At 38.4% G+C, this 17,361-nt stretch overlaps 1 protein-coding gene across 4 annotated transcripts in view; it reads right to left on the bottom strand.

Annotated features, from left to right (window-relative positions):
* Nucleotides 1-17,361, bottom strand: part of polb (polymerase (DNA directed), beta) — a 116,170-nt gene that overhangs the window by 326 nt on the left and 98,483 nt on the right. For 2 of the 4 annotated variants that reach the window (XM_059962953.1, XM_059963109.1), the window contains 3 exons: nt 14,373-14,437; nt 10,504-10,643; nt 16-3,290 (listed from right to left, as the gene is read on the bottom strand). In XM_059962953.1, the coding sequence (XP_059818936.1) occupies nt 3,196-3,290; nt 10,504-10,643; nt 14,373-14,437 (300 nt within the window). In that variant the 3' untranslated portion in view covers nt 16-3,195. Of the gene's footprint in view, nt 1-15; nt 3,291-10,503; nt 10,644-14,372; nt 14,438-17,361 lie in introns of those variants that run through there. The other 2 variants (XM_059963005.1, XM_059963054.1) reach the window with 2 other exon arrangements.

Below are 17,361 nucleotides of genomic sequence, written 5' to 3'. Positions count from 1 at the left end.
AAATTCACCCAAAAGTAGTAACAAAAACAAATTTTATTTTTTTTTAAAAGCATAGTGAAGTAAATTGCACATGAATAGACCCAAAACAGGCAATTAAATCATGTTGTTATTTCTTCTAGCAACATAGCAAATAATTGTAAAAATTAAAAACAACAACTTCCATGATGAAACAGTACACTGACACGCATACCAGAGGAGAAAAGATAGGGGAACTGCAGACAATTTATAAATTTGCTGAGTTTAATTTTTTTAAAGGAACACAGTCCCTAAAATTTAAAAGAAATCATTCATATAATAAGCTCAGAAATTGGCAGAATTTTTCACTTCTCATTTTTTTATTCCATTAGGAAATAGTTCTGAACCAAATCTAAAATGTACAAACACTGATGTTGTGATTATACAGTACCTGAATTGAACATTTTAAATTTAATTTAAAATAAGGCCTCTTATTAGTTCTAAATAAGCATATTTTAATTTAAACTTTGAGACCAAAACAATTATTAACTGCAACCAAATTACTAACATAATTGTTTGAAAACCAGCTTAAATATAAATTGCTTAAGAACAGAGGTTTCAAGGCTTCATCTTATTTCTGAAAAGCAAACTGCTGGAGCAACTCTGCAGGTCAGGCGGCTTCTGTGGAGGCAGAGGGATGGTCAACATTTCAGACCGAGACTCTGCACCTGTACTGACACTTGACCCACTGAGCTCCTCCAACCAATTGCTCCAGGTCTTCAGCCTCTTGTATATCCAAACTATCCAACAGAAGTCCTACAGATAAAACAGATCATCTCCAAATTAAAACACAAGAGATTCTGCAGACATTGGAAATCAACACACACAAAATTGCTGGAGGAACTCAGCAAGTCAGGCAGCATCTATGGAAGGGAATAAATAGTTAATATTTTGGGCCAAAACCCTTCATCAAGATTTAAACTTTTTCAGGGTGTTGCCTACCCTGACAAAGTTTAAATCTCTTCAATGGGAGCTCTTTCTCTCACTGCTCCCCCTCTGTGATCTTCAATTTAATCATCCAATATTTAGTTAGAATTTGTCCTCAGCCCCAGACAGTGCATTGTTTAAAGATCTATCAAACTGGAAAACTAACACACATCCATCACTTACATGTAACTTGGAAATTCTGATGCCTGTACTGGGTTAATAACACAAATGTTTGCCAAATCTCAGATAGCATTTCAAGATTTCTGGGTATATTTCACAGAATTTAACTCAATTTTAAACTATGTCTCACAAGTTTTTTAAAATATAGAATTTACTATTTCCAACCACAAAGATGAAACAACCGAAGTTTAAGTGGCTTCCAAATCTGCAGGCCCAACAGCCAATGACACTGACTGAACAAGCAAGCAATTTGGCAGAAAAACTGCCGTGGTCATTATCATTCACTCAGTCTGTCATTCATCGTGTTTCACAAACACAAGCGATTCTGCAGATGCTGGAAATCCAAGCAACACGCACTACATGCTGGAGGAACTTAGCAGGTCAGGCAGCATTTATGGAAGGGTTTATTGAAATTTCAGGCTGAGACCCTTCACTGGGATTTCCATTGGAAATTCTTTTTCATTGTTGAAGACTGATCAAAAATCACACTATCTTTGCAACCTCCTGATTTTTTAAATTATTACTCAGCCTCTCAAAGAGAACAACACCAGAGAGGGTGCAGAGGAGATTAAGCGGGATATGGCTGAAGCAGATAACATTATGTAAGGTAGATTACAGATAGAGTAGATCATAGGACACCATTGTCCAGAACATAATTGTATAAAAACAAGAGAACATAAAATTAGGTGGGAGTAGGCAGTTTAAATAGTTTCAGCGTGGACTAGGTGGGCCAAAAGGCCTGTTTCCGTGCTGTACTTTTCTATGACTAAGACTATTTTCTATTATAATAAATGAATATAAGGACAAAGGAAAGTAGGCTATTTGGCCCTCAAGTCTACCCTGCCATTCAAAATGATCATGGCTGCCTGTCCCAGGGCTCTACTGCTCTTCTCAGCCACTTCCACGAAGTTTCAGTTGCCCAGTCTTTCAAAAATTCTACTCTTTAAATAACTCCAGTGACTCTTTTGGGCAGAGAATTCAAGAGATTTCGTCACAAAAATTCCTACACTGCTCAGTTTTAAATGACTACTCCCTTATCTTGTAACAATGTCCACACATAAATAAGTTAGACTGCTCTTCTGAAACTTTACTTTATTAACTTAAAAGTTATATTGTGTAATGAAGGCTGAAATAAGCCAGATCTATATTTCACCCGTGGAATAGGTCCAGTATATCCACATTTTAAAGGGCACAATAAAATTAAAACTGCAATTCTGCACTAATGTCAAAAATCTAATTCTAAATCACCCAATTTTTAATGCAATATCCTATAGTATCTGGAACTGCTTAAGAAATGGTTTAAATATAACTGAATAACTCAGAAGTAGTTTGCACTCTACGTAGAGGTTGTATGGTGTTTGTGCGAAATGTTTAGAAGATGCGTGCCAAGCACTACTGCAGGTAACCTACAGCTTCTGAACTCGCGACACAGACAGGTGGAAGAATAGTATTACTCTCTATACAGAGCATCCATATTAACCAGTTATGAATGACTGACAGTATATTACCATACATAGTAACACATGCATGTTTTTTGCTAGATTACATTGCATACAGGCCTAGTAACAAATAGGACACTAAGATTTATTGGCTTTGCAATAATCAACTAAATATATAATCTACATACTATTCTCATTATTCAAATTAGCTAATGGGTATTGTTTGGAAATCATCAATGCTATTAAGATTGGAAAAGCTCTAATAGTGAACGAAATTGTAGTTCGCAGAGTTTGAGGTTACCCAACCAGTACATCCCTTCCATCTTGCTTGCTTTACAATCAATTTATTATGTGTAATATTTGTATTTATTATTTTTCATTCCTTATTAAATACTGCACCAAAGTATCCTGAATGTGCTTTATTGCTTTTTCTGCACCTTATACAAAAGCTGATCTCAACAACTGCATGTAAAAGCTCATCCACTATTTACTATCCATATATGCATTACAGGTACTGAGTAAATGAATGGAGAATTCTTTCTGGAATACTTCACTCAGTTCTTCACTATCAGGATCATCAGATTCTCACATGCACTGGATGTCTGGAGCTTCTCAACTTGATCCTCATGGACATTCACTCACTTCGCTCTCTCGGTTCTCGATATTTCCATTCAATATATTCAAAAATGTCTCTTTCACTTTCCACAGGCAGTGGTTCCCCTGGGACTCCTGCAGTCAGAACAGTACAGCATTAATGTGACAGAAAACTTTTTAAATATACATCACATTAGAGTAGAATAAAAACAGAAAACACCAGAAATACTCAGATTCTGTGGAGAAAGAGAAAGATTCAATGCTTCAGAACAAGAGATTTTGCAGATGCTGGAAATCCTGAGCAACATGTATAGAATGCTGGAGCAAGTCAGGCAGCCAGGATCTATATAGGGGAGTAGAGGGTTGATGTTTTGGGCCAAGACTCTTCATCCAGAATTGATGAAGCCTCTTGGCTTGAAATGATGACTACTTACTCTTCTCCATAGATGCTGCCTGACTTACTGAGATCCTCAGTGTTTCAGAACAAACAGTTTCTATCTGAACCAAGAAAACTTAAAATAAATTATGCTTTCAGTTGCAAAAAAGGGAGAAATGCAGAGACAGCATTAGGAAAGTCTTGAATAGAGCGTGGCCCAAAAGTGACTGGCTGAGATAAAGGGTGATGAACTATGATTGACCTGGAGAAGGTGGACTTCAGCATTCACTTACCCTATTAAAGCTAGCTAGGGAATAAGAATGAAAACTAAATGTGGACAGTACTGTATTTGACAACATGGAGTGGACAGGAATCTTATAAATCTGGTAGGAGCAAAGGAGATTAGGAATGGCAAGGTCAATTTTATTACAAACAATTGGTTTATTGATCATCTATTTCCTGTTGTAATTCATAGAAATTGATTATGCCTTGCTTTGTACTACAATCACAAAACAACAAATTTCACAATATAATTTAGTGATAATAAATCTGATTCTGATATCCATGGTCTGGCAGAGGAGACTAAATCTCACATTTCTATGTATGAGTTTGGAGAAAGATGTAGAAAAGCTTCAATAGAATACAAACAAATTGAGTATATGTGCAAGAACATGACAGATGTAATGCAGCATGAAAAAAATACAATTTTTTCCGCTATGATGCACAAAACAGAAATGTAAAGTCTATTTATAAATTAGGGAAAAGGAACAAAGTCACTGAAAGGCAACCAGTGATCAAGAAGGTAAATGGTACGTTGGCCTTTATTACAAGAGGGTCTGACTACATTGTTGCAGTGATATAGGTTGAGATGAGACTGCATCAAACTGCATTATTTTTGCTCTCCTTATATAATTAAAAGATTACACTATACTCGCAAAGAGGAAACACAGTGAAGTTCACTAGATTCACAGCACCAGATCTCAACAAAGTCTCGTTGAATGAAGAAAAAAAGATTATTTTTTGTTGAAAACAACATTTTCAAACGTTGTGTAACAAACATTGTATCAAATCTACAGCAAACACTGTTCAGCTAAGTTTTCATGCCCTACACGTGCCCCACCCTCTAGCCATAACACTAAGAACATGTCACCATTACTTTCCCTTGTATTCCCAATGAATTTTTAGTGACCATCCTACACTTAACATACAACACACACAAAATGCTGATGGTACACAGCAGGCCAGGCAGCATCTATAGGAAGAAGTAAAGTCGATGTTTCGGGCTTCGTCAGGACTAACTGAAAGAAGAGATAGTAAGAGATTTGAAAGTGGGAGGGGGAGGCGGAGATCCAAAATGATAGGAGAAGACAGAAGGGAGAGGGATGAAGCTAAGAGCTGGAAAGTTGATTGGCAAAAGGGATACAGAGCTGGAGAAGGGAGAGGACGGGAGGCCTAGGGAGAAAGGAAGGGGGAAGGGAGCACCAGAGAGGGATGGAGAGCAGGTAAGAGAAGGACTGAGAGAGAAAAAAAGGAAACAAGGGAAATTAATTAATTAATTACTGGATGGATGGGGTAAGAAGGAGAGGAGGAGGGGCATTAATGGAAGTTAGAGAAATCAATGTTTTAAAAAAGGAAGGCATCTCCTTCGTCCTGGAATGAAAAGCCTCATCCTGAGAGCAGACGCAGCTGAGACGGAGGAAATGCAAGAAGGGGGCGGCATTTTTGCAAGAGACAGGGTGGGGAGAGGAATAGTCCAGGTAGCTGTGAGAGTCTGTAGGCTTATAGTAGACATCAGTAGATAAACTGTCTCCAGAGGTAGAGACAGAAAGATCAAGAAAGGGGAGGGAGGTGTCAGAAATGGACCAGGTAAATCTGAGGGCAAGGTGAAAGTTGGAGGCGAAGTTAATGAAGTCAACGAGCTCAGCAAGCATGCAGGAAGCAGCGCCAATGCAGTCATCGATGTAGCGAAGGAAAATTGGGGGATGGATGTCAGTATAGGCTTGGAGCATGGACTGTTTCACAAAGCCAACTAAAAGGCAGGCATAGTTGGGACCCATACGGGTGCCCATGGCTACACCTTTAGTTTGGAGGAAGTGGGAGGAGCCAAAGGAGAAATTATTAAGAGTAAGGACTAATTCCGCTAGACAGAGAAGAGTGGTGGTAGAAGGGAACTGGTTAGGTCTCGAATCCAAAAAGAAGCAGAGAGCTTTGAGACATTCTTGGTGGGGGATGGAGGTATATAGGGACTGGACATCCATGGTGAAAATAAGGCCGTGGGGGCCAAGGAACTTAAAATCATTGAAAAAATTCAGAGCGTGAGAAGTGTCATGAACATAGGTGGGAAGGAACTGAACAAGGGGGGAATAAGACAGTGTCCAGGTATGCAGGAATGAATTTGGTGGGGCAGGAGCAAGCTGAGACAATGGGTCTACCTGGACAGGTAGATTTGTGGATCTTGGGTAGGATGGCATGAACACTGATTTCTCTAACTTCCGTAAATGAACCTCCTCCCCTTCTTACCCAATGCCTTGTTTGTTTGTTTGTTTATTTATTTATTATTTTCTCCCTTTTTTTCTCTCTGTTCCTCACACAATCACTCCTTGCCTGTTCTCCATCTCCCTCTGGTGCTCCCCCCCCCTTCTTTCTCCCTAGGCCTCCCGTCCCATGATCCTCTCCCTTCTCCAGCTGTGTGCTTGAATTTCCAGCATCTGTAGATTTCCCTGTGTTTGCGTTCTTTTTGTCTACACGTAACATGTATAGTTTTAAAATTCCACAGTAGTAGGAGCATTTTCTATACATCTACTGCATCAAACTAATTCATTATCTGAAAAGTCATCAATAATTGCTCAGGAAAATAGATTAGAAATTTTTCATCACTTTAAGACACCACTGAACTGTCACTCTGCAGGGGATCTACCCACCTCTGAGCACAATTCCTTGACAGTTAAATTCTACCCTGAACCTCATGTACAATAGAATTGGTACTGAACGATTGGCACATGAAGGTTTTCAATAAGTTGAACAATTCTAACACACAAAAACATTTTGTAACTATTGGTATTTTGGTATTTCTAAGCCAAAAGATTGAAAAGAGTGAAAACAGTCTTCTAAAGATGTACTGCGGAGAGCATTCTGACAGGCTCCATCACTGTCTGGTATTGGGGGGTGGGGGGGCTACTGCACAGGATCGAAAGAAGCTATAGAAAGTTGTAAAATTAGTCAGCTCCATCATGGGTATTAGCCTCGGTGGTATCCAAGACATCTTCATCTTCAAGGAGCGGTAACTCAGAAAGGACCCCCACCACTCAGGACATGCCCTCTTCTCACTGTTACCATCAGGAAGGTAATACAGAAACTTGAAGGCACACACTCAATGATTCAGGAACAGCTTCTTTGCCTCTGCCATCTGATTTCTCAATGGACATTGAACCCATTAACACTACCTCACTAGTTTTTATTTTGTTTTTTGTTTTTGCACTACATATTTTAAACTACTTAATATACTTACTGCAATTCATTCTTTTCTGTATTTATCATGTATTGCACTGTATTGCTGCCGCAAAGTTAACAAATTTCACAACATATGGCAGTGATAGTAAACCTGATTCTGACTTTGATTTTAATCATACTTACCTGCAAAGTAATATCCTCTCAGGTCTGGTATCAGCCTCATGAAACACTTTTGCATTCTTTCCATTTCCTTTCTTACAATTTGGGAGACAAAAGCTATGTGCAGTACTCACCATGGCATCTAACTGCACTTTGATGCATTTAATATACTTCTTATGCTAACTTCTAACTTAATTTTCTTTTCAAAAAAAACTACAGCAATAAAAAATATATGGGGTTGTGAATAGATCAAGGCCTTTCAATAAAGCTTCTGCAGCTTTCCATTATTTGGTGAACATGTCCTTTTTGTCCTCGACCCTACTTAAACACCATCTTACATTTACTCAACATTCAATTTCATGCACGCTCAGTAAATTTATTAATGTCTTATATTCTAGTCACATTTTTTGTATTCACAACACCATCATGCAGAAATTGCAAGCCTCTTTTGAAAATTAAAACTTAATAAACAATGAATCCTGAACTCAAAGAAATAACAGTATGTCACAATAAAAAGAAGTGCTACATTAAGAATGACATGGCAGTAGTGAATTACATGATCTAACTGCAGAAAAGTTAAAAAGCTTATAGAAGACTCTGGATTTAGTTGAAGAAAGATGAATTAATGTACATAGTTTTTGAGGCTGGCAGAAAAGGAACACTACAGGAGTTAAAGGAGGAGGAGAGGATTTGCATTGCTCTCTCAATACTGCTCATTATATACTGAAATCCTGAAAATACACCTTGGCAAAAAAAAGCATGCATTCCTAAAGAATAATCACAGTACTCCACATACATCATTGTCTAAACTTTGTATTAGCAATGCTGGAAAACTAGTTGCGTCTGCTATCCTTGCACTACAAAAACATTAGTAATTTATAAACATTTACCCAAATGGAGGAATTCCAAAGCAGATGCCAGTAATTTAACACAACTCTGTAGGTGAGCTATGATTAAACAGAAATTAATGGGGAACAGAATCGATGCACTAATTCCCTAATAATAAGGGATAACCATGTGAAGATTCTGTAGCAGGCACTAGAAGAGTTTAGATTTATACTCAGGGTTATGTCAATGGTAAAACACCTCATTCTGATTCTAAGTTTCACTGTAGTAGTAAATGTAGCTGGAAGGGGTCTAGGAAATAGATTTTCAATAGTTTATTAATTGAAATAAATTATTATAAAATGTTCTGCAAATGTTTTATTAAAACTTTTTAAAAAGTCTCTCAAATAGCTTAATAATACTGTATATATGTTTTAAAGTTCAGTTGTGTTTTTAATATTTAAAACTATTAAAACACTTTAATGATTCTGAAACATCTCAGAATAATAATCCCCAATAATTGAATTCAGCACACTAGTCTTTGACATCCATTTATCAAAATATTTCTGAAATACAGTGGATTCCAGTTTATTTGGACAAATCAGGACTAATACATCTTGGCCTAATTAAGCAGCTGCCCTAATTAACCAAAGTTTCATGGAAATAGTTAAAAAGGTATAAAAAAAAAGACAAACTATCATATAACTGAGTAACAAATTATATATTTAAATGAAATACAGAACAAATTAGAACACTTTCAATACCACTACAGCACTATAAAACTGTATACAGTTGGCCCTCCTTATCCGCGAGGGATTGGTTCCGGGATGCCTCACGGATACCAAATTTCGCGGCTGCTCAAGTCCCTTGTTCAACCTGTCTCAGTGCGGTGGACATTAGGACCCAGCAACAGAGATCTGAATCCGCAGTGTTTCTGTTCACGAAAATAATCACGATCGCGATTGAACATAAAGTGGAAATAATAAAGCAGTCGGAAAGAGGTGAAACGCCATTGGTCATTGGAAAAGCGTTAGGCTACAGTCGGTCAACGATCGGAACAATTTTAATGGATAAAGTGAGAAAGGCTGTGCCTTGATGAAAGCTACAATTATTACTAAGCAATCAGTGGTTTAATTATTGGGCTTTGGGTCTTTGATCCTCACATCAACCCAGCACGGTGGAGAGCGCACTTGAGAGTGGTCTATCACTGGATTGAACTCAGAAAGAAGTTCCCGAGCCTGGCACTGAAACATATGCTCTTAAGTGTTTTATATGCATAGAAAGGTAAAATATATACTATGTACTAAGAGAAACATTTGACTAACTGATGCTAAATAACACCAAATGTGAGTAAGAGAACTTCTGATTTTTTTCAATCCCGATCCATGATAACCCACGCAAATCCTCCCATATAATTTATATCATCTCTAGCTTACTTATAATACCTAATACAACGTAAATGGTATGTAAAGTAATTGTCATACTGCATTGTTTAGGGAATAATGACAAGAAAAAAAAGTCTGTACATGCTCGAACAACAAGTGCTGGAAGAGTACTTCTGGGTTTTCGCGATTCTCGGTTGGTTGAATTCGTGCATGCAGAATCCGCAGATAAGGAGGGCCAACTGCATTGGTTCCTAATAGTTGTCGATGGAGGAATTCATAAGATGTATACTGCTACGTTCTTTTGAATGTGTGTAAATGAACACAATTAGCACAGACCCCTAGTGTAGATAATGCACTGTCTTCATACAATGCTCTTGATTTCATCCTCCAATTCTTCATTTTCATTTTACCATTCAAAATGATTGTTGATACCTTCAAATTCTTCTTAGTTCCTAACTTGTTGAAGTAGTGAAATAGTTACATTTTCGCTCCTGGCCCTTTCTGGCACCTCCAAGCCTGAATGCTTAAAACCACAGTGAGCAAAACAATTCGGAATTGTCTTACTGTTTATTTCTTGCCAACTATCAGAGACAAAACTCACTGCTTTTTGAACACAAGCATATGTAACTTACGCTATTTAAAATCTGTTCGCTCTAAGCACAGAACAGTGTCTGATGGCCACACAAGGACACGTATCTGATGCTACCTAGAAACTGTTTGGCAACAGTGTCCTGCCCCAATTAAGTGGCATAGTTGTCCCAAATCAATGAAGGGAATCCCAGCTATTTTCTCAATTAGTTTTTGTTCTTTAAACAGCTGCTCTGATTAACCAATAGCCCAATTATGGTAACTGAAATTGATTATATATCCAATTCAACGTGTTGATGACGCACATACCAACATTTTCTACCTCATTTATAGAGAGGATAAAATAAGTTCAAATCGTAAACCTCTCGTTGGTAATTATTTCTAACTTTTATATTTTCTGAAGAGTTTTCCATCAAAATCCTTTATTTATCATCATTTGTTGTCGGGTTCATAATTAAAAATCAAAAGCTCACTCTTAAAGAGGCTTAATTATTTGGTTTTTAAAAGTAGTTTAATAAAGAAATCCATGTTTACATTGAGATCTCCAATATCATTCTGCTCCTACCTGTGGTTCCCAGTGGGCGAATAGTGTACTCATTCAACGTGAAGCCTTTCTCTAATGCCTGGGTCCGCATGTTCTTGTTAAAAAGATCACTGCCCGTGAAATAAAGCACACCACAGAAATACTGATCTTTTGGAATAAGCCTAAAAGAAAAACACAAGCCAAAGGACAATAAATTGGCAGATAATGGAAATGTTTGAATCTTACACTTATTCTTAATGGGTAGTATGTTAACTTGACTATCTTATGTAATAATGTCAATAGAAACTTCATTTTTAAAAACATAGTAACAACCAAAATTCCCTTTAGAAGCAGACCTGCTTCCTCCTTAGCATAGTCTACCCATAGATTCTGATTCAGGCATTTTATCCACAGTATCTGCAATCAAGCTAAAGGTATAAAGGGGCGGCACGTTTGCACAGTGGTAAGTACCAGCTGAAAAACTGAGGTTCAATTCCCACCTCTGTCTGTAAGGAGCTTCAACGTTCTCCCCTTGTCCGATTTCCTCCTATGTTCCAAAATATGTATGGTTTAGGGTTAATGAGTTGTGGGCATACTACCATACGTCACTGGAATGTGGGAAGAAACTGGAGTACCCGGAGGAAATCCACACAGTCAAGAGGAGAACATATAAACTCCTTATGGACAGCGACGGGAATTGAACCCCAATTGGAGATTGCTGGTGCTGTAATAGCCTTACACTAACTGCTACACTAGGACAGAACATCAAAATCATTTACACAAGTTCTATTTTGTTATTGCCAGATCAAAAGTCCTCACTGGAACGACTCACAGCTCTTATTGTATTTTAACCTTATGAAATTTTCCTCAACCTTTAATTTATGAATAACACTAAACGTGTTTCAAGATGGTTTTATTGACTTTATTTTGAAGCTTGCCAGTTGCACTCTGTTGGTGGAAAATGCTCAGCCTGTGGTATCTATGTACTGTACCAGCAGTTATGGTCGAAATGACAATAAAAAGTGACTTGAATTGACTTGAATTGAAAAAGGAAAGAAAATTGAGTTCAAGATATCCACTGTTCTTAAACTAAAAACAAAGATAAACACAATGATGAATTTAGACAGATAAATTATGCTGGAAGATCAATAAGAGTGGTAAATTTACCTAAAAGGAAAATATATGCTAACTAACACTAGAATGGTAAAGATAATTATAAAACCAACTATAGACGCAGTATAGTTGGGAGGAAAAATGACTGTCCATAGCCATAGAGATGAAACATAGAATACAGAAGAGTACAGCACAGTGAGCTCTTTGGCCCACAACATTGTGCTGACCTATGCAAATCCTCACAATTAACAATTCACATTTTCCTTTCATCCATGAGATTAGCTAAGAATTGGCCTCGATGTATCTGCCTCTACACCACTCCTGGCAGTACATTCTAGGCACCCAACACTCTGTGTAAAAACACCTACCTTTGACACCTCCCCTAAACTTTCCTCCATCATTATCATTAGGTGCCACGTCATATGATATGGACAATCATGATTTTTCCATGACCATGATTATTCTTGGCAAATTTTCTACAGAAGTGACATGCGATTGCTTTCTTCATGGCAGTGTCTTTATAGGACAGGTGGCCTTAGCCATTATCAATGCTCTTCAGAGATTGTCTGCCTGGTATCAGAGGTCCCATAACCAGGACTTGTGATACGCACCAGCTGCTCATTCGACCATCCACAACCTGCTTCCTTGGCTTCACGTGACCCTGAATTGGGGGGGGGGGGGGCAAGCAGGTGCTACACCTTGCCCAAAGGTGACCTGCAAGCTAGTGGAGGGAAGGAGCGCCTTACACCTCTTTTGGTAGAGACATATCTCCACCCTGCCACCAATTAGGCACAATATATTTCCTAAACTGTATCATTAGATCTTTGCTTCATTCATTCAATTTTGTTTTTATTCCAATATTAAAATTAGTATTATTTTTCTCTTAATGTTTTAATTAATTTTGGTTTAATGTGTGCCTGAATAGATTTCTTTAAATTTTAATTATATTTTTACATTATTTTAGACAAAAGGCCACCAAGGTATTTCAGAGGCACGCTTCAAGGGAGGGATATATAGAACTCTGGTCAGACCCCACTTGGAGTACTGTGCTCAGTTCTGGTCACCTGACTACAGGAAGGATGTGGAAGCCATAAAAAGGGTGCAGAGGAGATTTACGAGGATGTTGCCTGGATTGGGGAGCATGTCTTATGAGGATAAGTTGAGTGAACTCGGCCTTTTCTCCTAGGAGTAACGGAGGATGAGAGGTGACCTGATAGAGGTGTATAAGATGTTGAGAGGCATTGATCGTGTGGGTAGTCAGAGGCTTTTTCCCAGGGCTGAAATGGTTGCCACAAAGAGGACACAGGTTTAAGGTGCTGGGGAGTAGGTACAGAGGAGATGTCAGGGGTAAGTTTTTTACTCAGAGAGTGGTGAGTGTGTGGAATGGGCTGCTGGCAAAGGTGGTGGAGGCTGATATGATAGGGTCTTTTAAGAGATTTTTGGATAGGTACATGGAGCTTAGTAAAATAGAGGGCTATAGGTAAACCGAGTCATTTCTAGGGTAAGGACATGTTCGGCACAATCCTTGAGGGCCGAAAGGCCTGTATTGTGCTGTAGGTTTTCTATGTAGGGCATTTCCTGAAGCTCTGCTAAGTACCTGAAAGCCGAACAATTGTAAGTTGTTTAGCAAACACAAAAGGAGAGCTCACTATTCAGCTTAAAAGCCGCAGACAAAGCATGTGCGGATATGGAGTCAAGTTTAAGAGACGTCCTCCCCTCCATCACCAGTGATAATCCACCCCTGAAATTGTAGATTTTTTAAAACAACATTCAATCCTCTCTAATCTCAATCAAGAAGAGCAACACAGTAGAGCTCAAAATCAAAGTGAGCATTCCATGTCTCATGAGTAACCAGTCCTCACAAAATACAAAACAATCTTCATTGAGGGATCAGAAGTGGAGAGAGTTAGCAGTTTCAAGTTCCTGCATGTTAATATCTCTGAGAATCTAACCTGGTCCCAACATATAGATGCAGCTATAAAGAAGGCAAGATGGCGGCTATATTTCATTAGGAGTTTGAGGAAATATGGCTTATTACCTAAAATACTCAAAAACCTCTACAGATCTACAGTGGACAGCATTCTAACAGGGTGCATCACCGTCTGCTATGGGTGGGGTGGGGGGGGGGGGCTACTGCACAGGATCGAAGTAAGCTGCAGAGATTGATGAGATTAGTCAGGTCCATCATGGGCAATAGCCTCCATAGTATCCAAGACATCTTCAAGGAGTGAAGGCACTACAAGGCGGTGTCCATCATTACGGACCCCCACCACCCAGGACATGCCCTCTTCTCATTGATGCCATCAGGCAGGAGGTACAGGAGCCTGAAGGCAATCACTCAGCGATTCAGGAACAGCTTCTTCCCCTCTGCCATCCAATTTCTAAATGGACACTGAACTCATGAACACTACCTTACTACTTTTTAAAAATTTTTGTCTTTGCACTACTTATTTTAATTTAACTATTTGATATACATATATATTACCTACTGTAATTCAGTTTTTTTTACTTTTATCATGTATTACATTGTACTGCTGCCGCAAAGTTAACGAATTACATGACATATGCCGGTGATATTAAAAATGATTCTGATCAATTCACCATTGCTCTACCATCCAATGCCTTCTGTTTGTGCAAATCTCCAGCTATCTTTGCAAACTTGAGGTCTGTGACGTATTGAATAGAGTCCACTACTCTCTGCAGTTTCTTGTGTTCCTGCTGATTCGAACTGCAATGCCACACCATGATGAAATTAGTACGTATTCCAGTTAGCTTTAAATATTCTAGAATTAACGCACCTAATGTCAATTCTCCTGAATGGATAATCGCTGCCATCACTGTCATCTGGCAATCGGCAGACACCCTGTTCAAAGAAGGCAGAGAAAACTGGTTAGAATTTACTAACATAACAGTCTTAAGTAACTACCATAAGAACAGCATGGACCAAAATCATTGCCAAAACAGTACGGCAAAACAATGTATGTTTTTTGGTACTTAGGAAATGAAAGAACAATCTGGGAATTAATTATACTCGCATATTCAAAGTACATTCATTATCTCAGTACGTACAATATTTATAACCATGAGATTCATCTCCTTACAGGCAGCCACAAGACAAAGAAACCCAATAGAACCCATTAAGAAAAAGAAGATCGTCAAACAGCCAATGTGCAGAGAGAGAAAAGACATCATGCAAACTATAAAAGTAAGCAAATAGCATTCATAACTGAAGTGTTACAAAAGTAAGTCCCCAGGCAAAGGGCCAGGCATCATCGCAGCCAGAGCGAGCCACAACCTCAGTTCAGCGCAACATAATCGTTGCAGGGCACAGAGCAAAACTGACATGTCCCTTGCCTCTAGTCCCGACACCCTGACCTTTTCAATCTGGCCTGGCATTTAGATCATCCAAACATTGGGTCGTTCCTCGCTCTTATACCTGGGCCCTGTTGCTTCGATACGCTTGCGGCTTGGACCCTGCTGTCATTGTTAGTTTAACACCAGTATTCTACGAAGACATAGCATTGTAGTATAGCAGTTAGCACAATGCTATAGAGCACCAGCTGTAAGACTGGAGTTCAATTCCTGCTGCTGTTGGTAAGGAGTTCTCACCACAACCATGCTGAGTTAGTTATTGGCATGTTACATTGGTGCTGTTGTGAGCTCCCCCCAGCACAATCTTTGCTACCTTGATTTGACACAAGCAGCACATTTCACTGTATACTTTGATGTACATGTGACAAATAAAGATACTCTCTAATCTTAATCGGAATCTCTTACAGATCATATTATCAGTATAAGCAGATTAATACTCCAATTGCTGGATTTGGTGATCAGGCAGCAACTTTATGAAGTACTGCATCACAAAGTTGGCTGAGTTGTAGTAAAATCAATGTGTCTGTGGAAGAAATAAACTTCATGAGTTTAATGATACAGATTGCTTTGATATTCATCTCCCATCATGAACCACGGCATCTATAAACAAAGTAATTCTTGCCAATTGGCAACCAGGGAATAGATTCAACTTGCTGTAAACAATAATTATAACACTTATTCATTTACCACTTAAAAAGGAACAATTCAGTTCTCTTAAGATTAAACTCTTCCCAGATAATTCATTTCAATCTAATGCAAATCTTTCTTTTAAAATAGCTCCTGGCAATTTCTGTCAGTATTATGAATTGCAAAAAGAACAGCGATAAACCACAGAAGGATATAACAATTTGATAGAATGAACAAACTTGTGGTGGGTGAAGTTGAAATCAATTTGATGTAAGCGCATACATTTTGGTAGGAAATCTGTGGCGGGGGGGCTGGTGGGAAACTATAAAACAAAGGACACTGTTCTATAAAGAGTGGATGAGCAGCAGCATATGGGTGCATGCTTGTATAAACTATTAGAAATAACTCCTTTGGCATTCTTGACTTTGTCAAGAGGCATAGAGCATACAGGCAAGATGCACTTAGGAAAACAGGAGCAAGTCTCTCCTTATGACCCATTCCTGTCTTCAACTCTTCTATTCCACACAGCTCTCAGTTCCACAATCTTTCTCATACGTATCTACTTTCTCTTTAACTATCTCTAGTGATCAAATTTCCAAGTACCTCTAGGGTAGAGAATTCTATAGATACACCACCCTGAGAGATGATATTGCTAAGCATTTCAGCTTTAAATGACTGCTCCTTTAAGTTGTAACTATGTCCCATTGTTCAAGACTCAAACATTTTGACATTTACCCTGTGATCCTCCTTAGGATCATATACCTTTCAATGTTCATCTCTCATTCTCCTAAACTGCAACACTACAGCCCCATATGCAAGTTTGTGAATCAAAAGAAAATGAAGGTAACTTTCAAAATAGCCATCTATGCAAAAATGAAAAAGTACAACCACCTAGTTTTAAAATTCACCTGGACTCTTTGGAAGAACAATAAAGGACAATTTTAAAAGAAACTCCAAAAGATATTGGAATAATTATATTTTATTCCAGTATCTTCTCTAAACATGATTACTTAAAGATTAGCTTTATTTGTTACATGTATGCACATAAAAACATCAAAAATACAGTGAGAAGTGTTATTTGCAACAAATCAATTCAGCAGGGCTTGTGCTGGGCAGCCTACATGTCTCATCAGTGGCAACATAGCATGCGCACACCTCACCAACCCCAACCATACATCTCTGGAATGTAGGAGGAAGCCAGATGAAGTCCACACAGTCTTGGGGAGAACAGACAAACTCCTTCCACACTATGGTGGGAATTGAATCAGATTGCTGGTGCTGTAATACCTATGCTATCACAGGAGATAAAAGACACAAAAAGAGCAGAATCAACCAGTTAAAAATCTTGCCATTATGTTTCATCATACATACATCATGAGGAAGTTAGATATGACCCTTGTGGCTAAAGGGATCAGGGGGTATGGAGAGAAAGCAGGTACAGGGTTCTGAGTTGGATGATCAGCCATGATCATACTGAATGGTGGTGCAGGCTCGAAGGGCCGAATGGCCTACTCCTGCACCTATTTTCTATGTTTCTATGTTTCTATATTCCTTTCTCCAACTTTGTACTTGTTCTAGGGCATAATAATTTTTGTGCTCTTTCATGGTGATAGTTAACAACCTTAGTGTTCCTCATCAAGTAATGATTAGTGGAAAAAAAAGACTTTACTGAAACAGCAGTGAACATATAAAAACAATTTCATACCCATGCACTTTAATGCACCTCATCTCTGAATCAACTCCGCAGATGTATGAACTTGGGATATAATTCCAAGTTAAAACTTTTGC

This window comes from Hypanus sabinus, chromosome 1 (genome assembly GCF_030144855.1).
Source record: "Hypanus sabinus isolate sHypSab1 chromosome 1, sHypSab1.hap1, whole genome shotgun sequence".
NCBI classification, from domain to species: Eukaryota; Metazoa; Chordata; class Chondrichthyes; order Myliobatiformes; family Dasyatidae; genus Hypanus; species Hypanus sabinus.
This window is presented reverse-complemented; position numbering and strand designations above follow the sequence as displayed.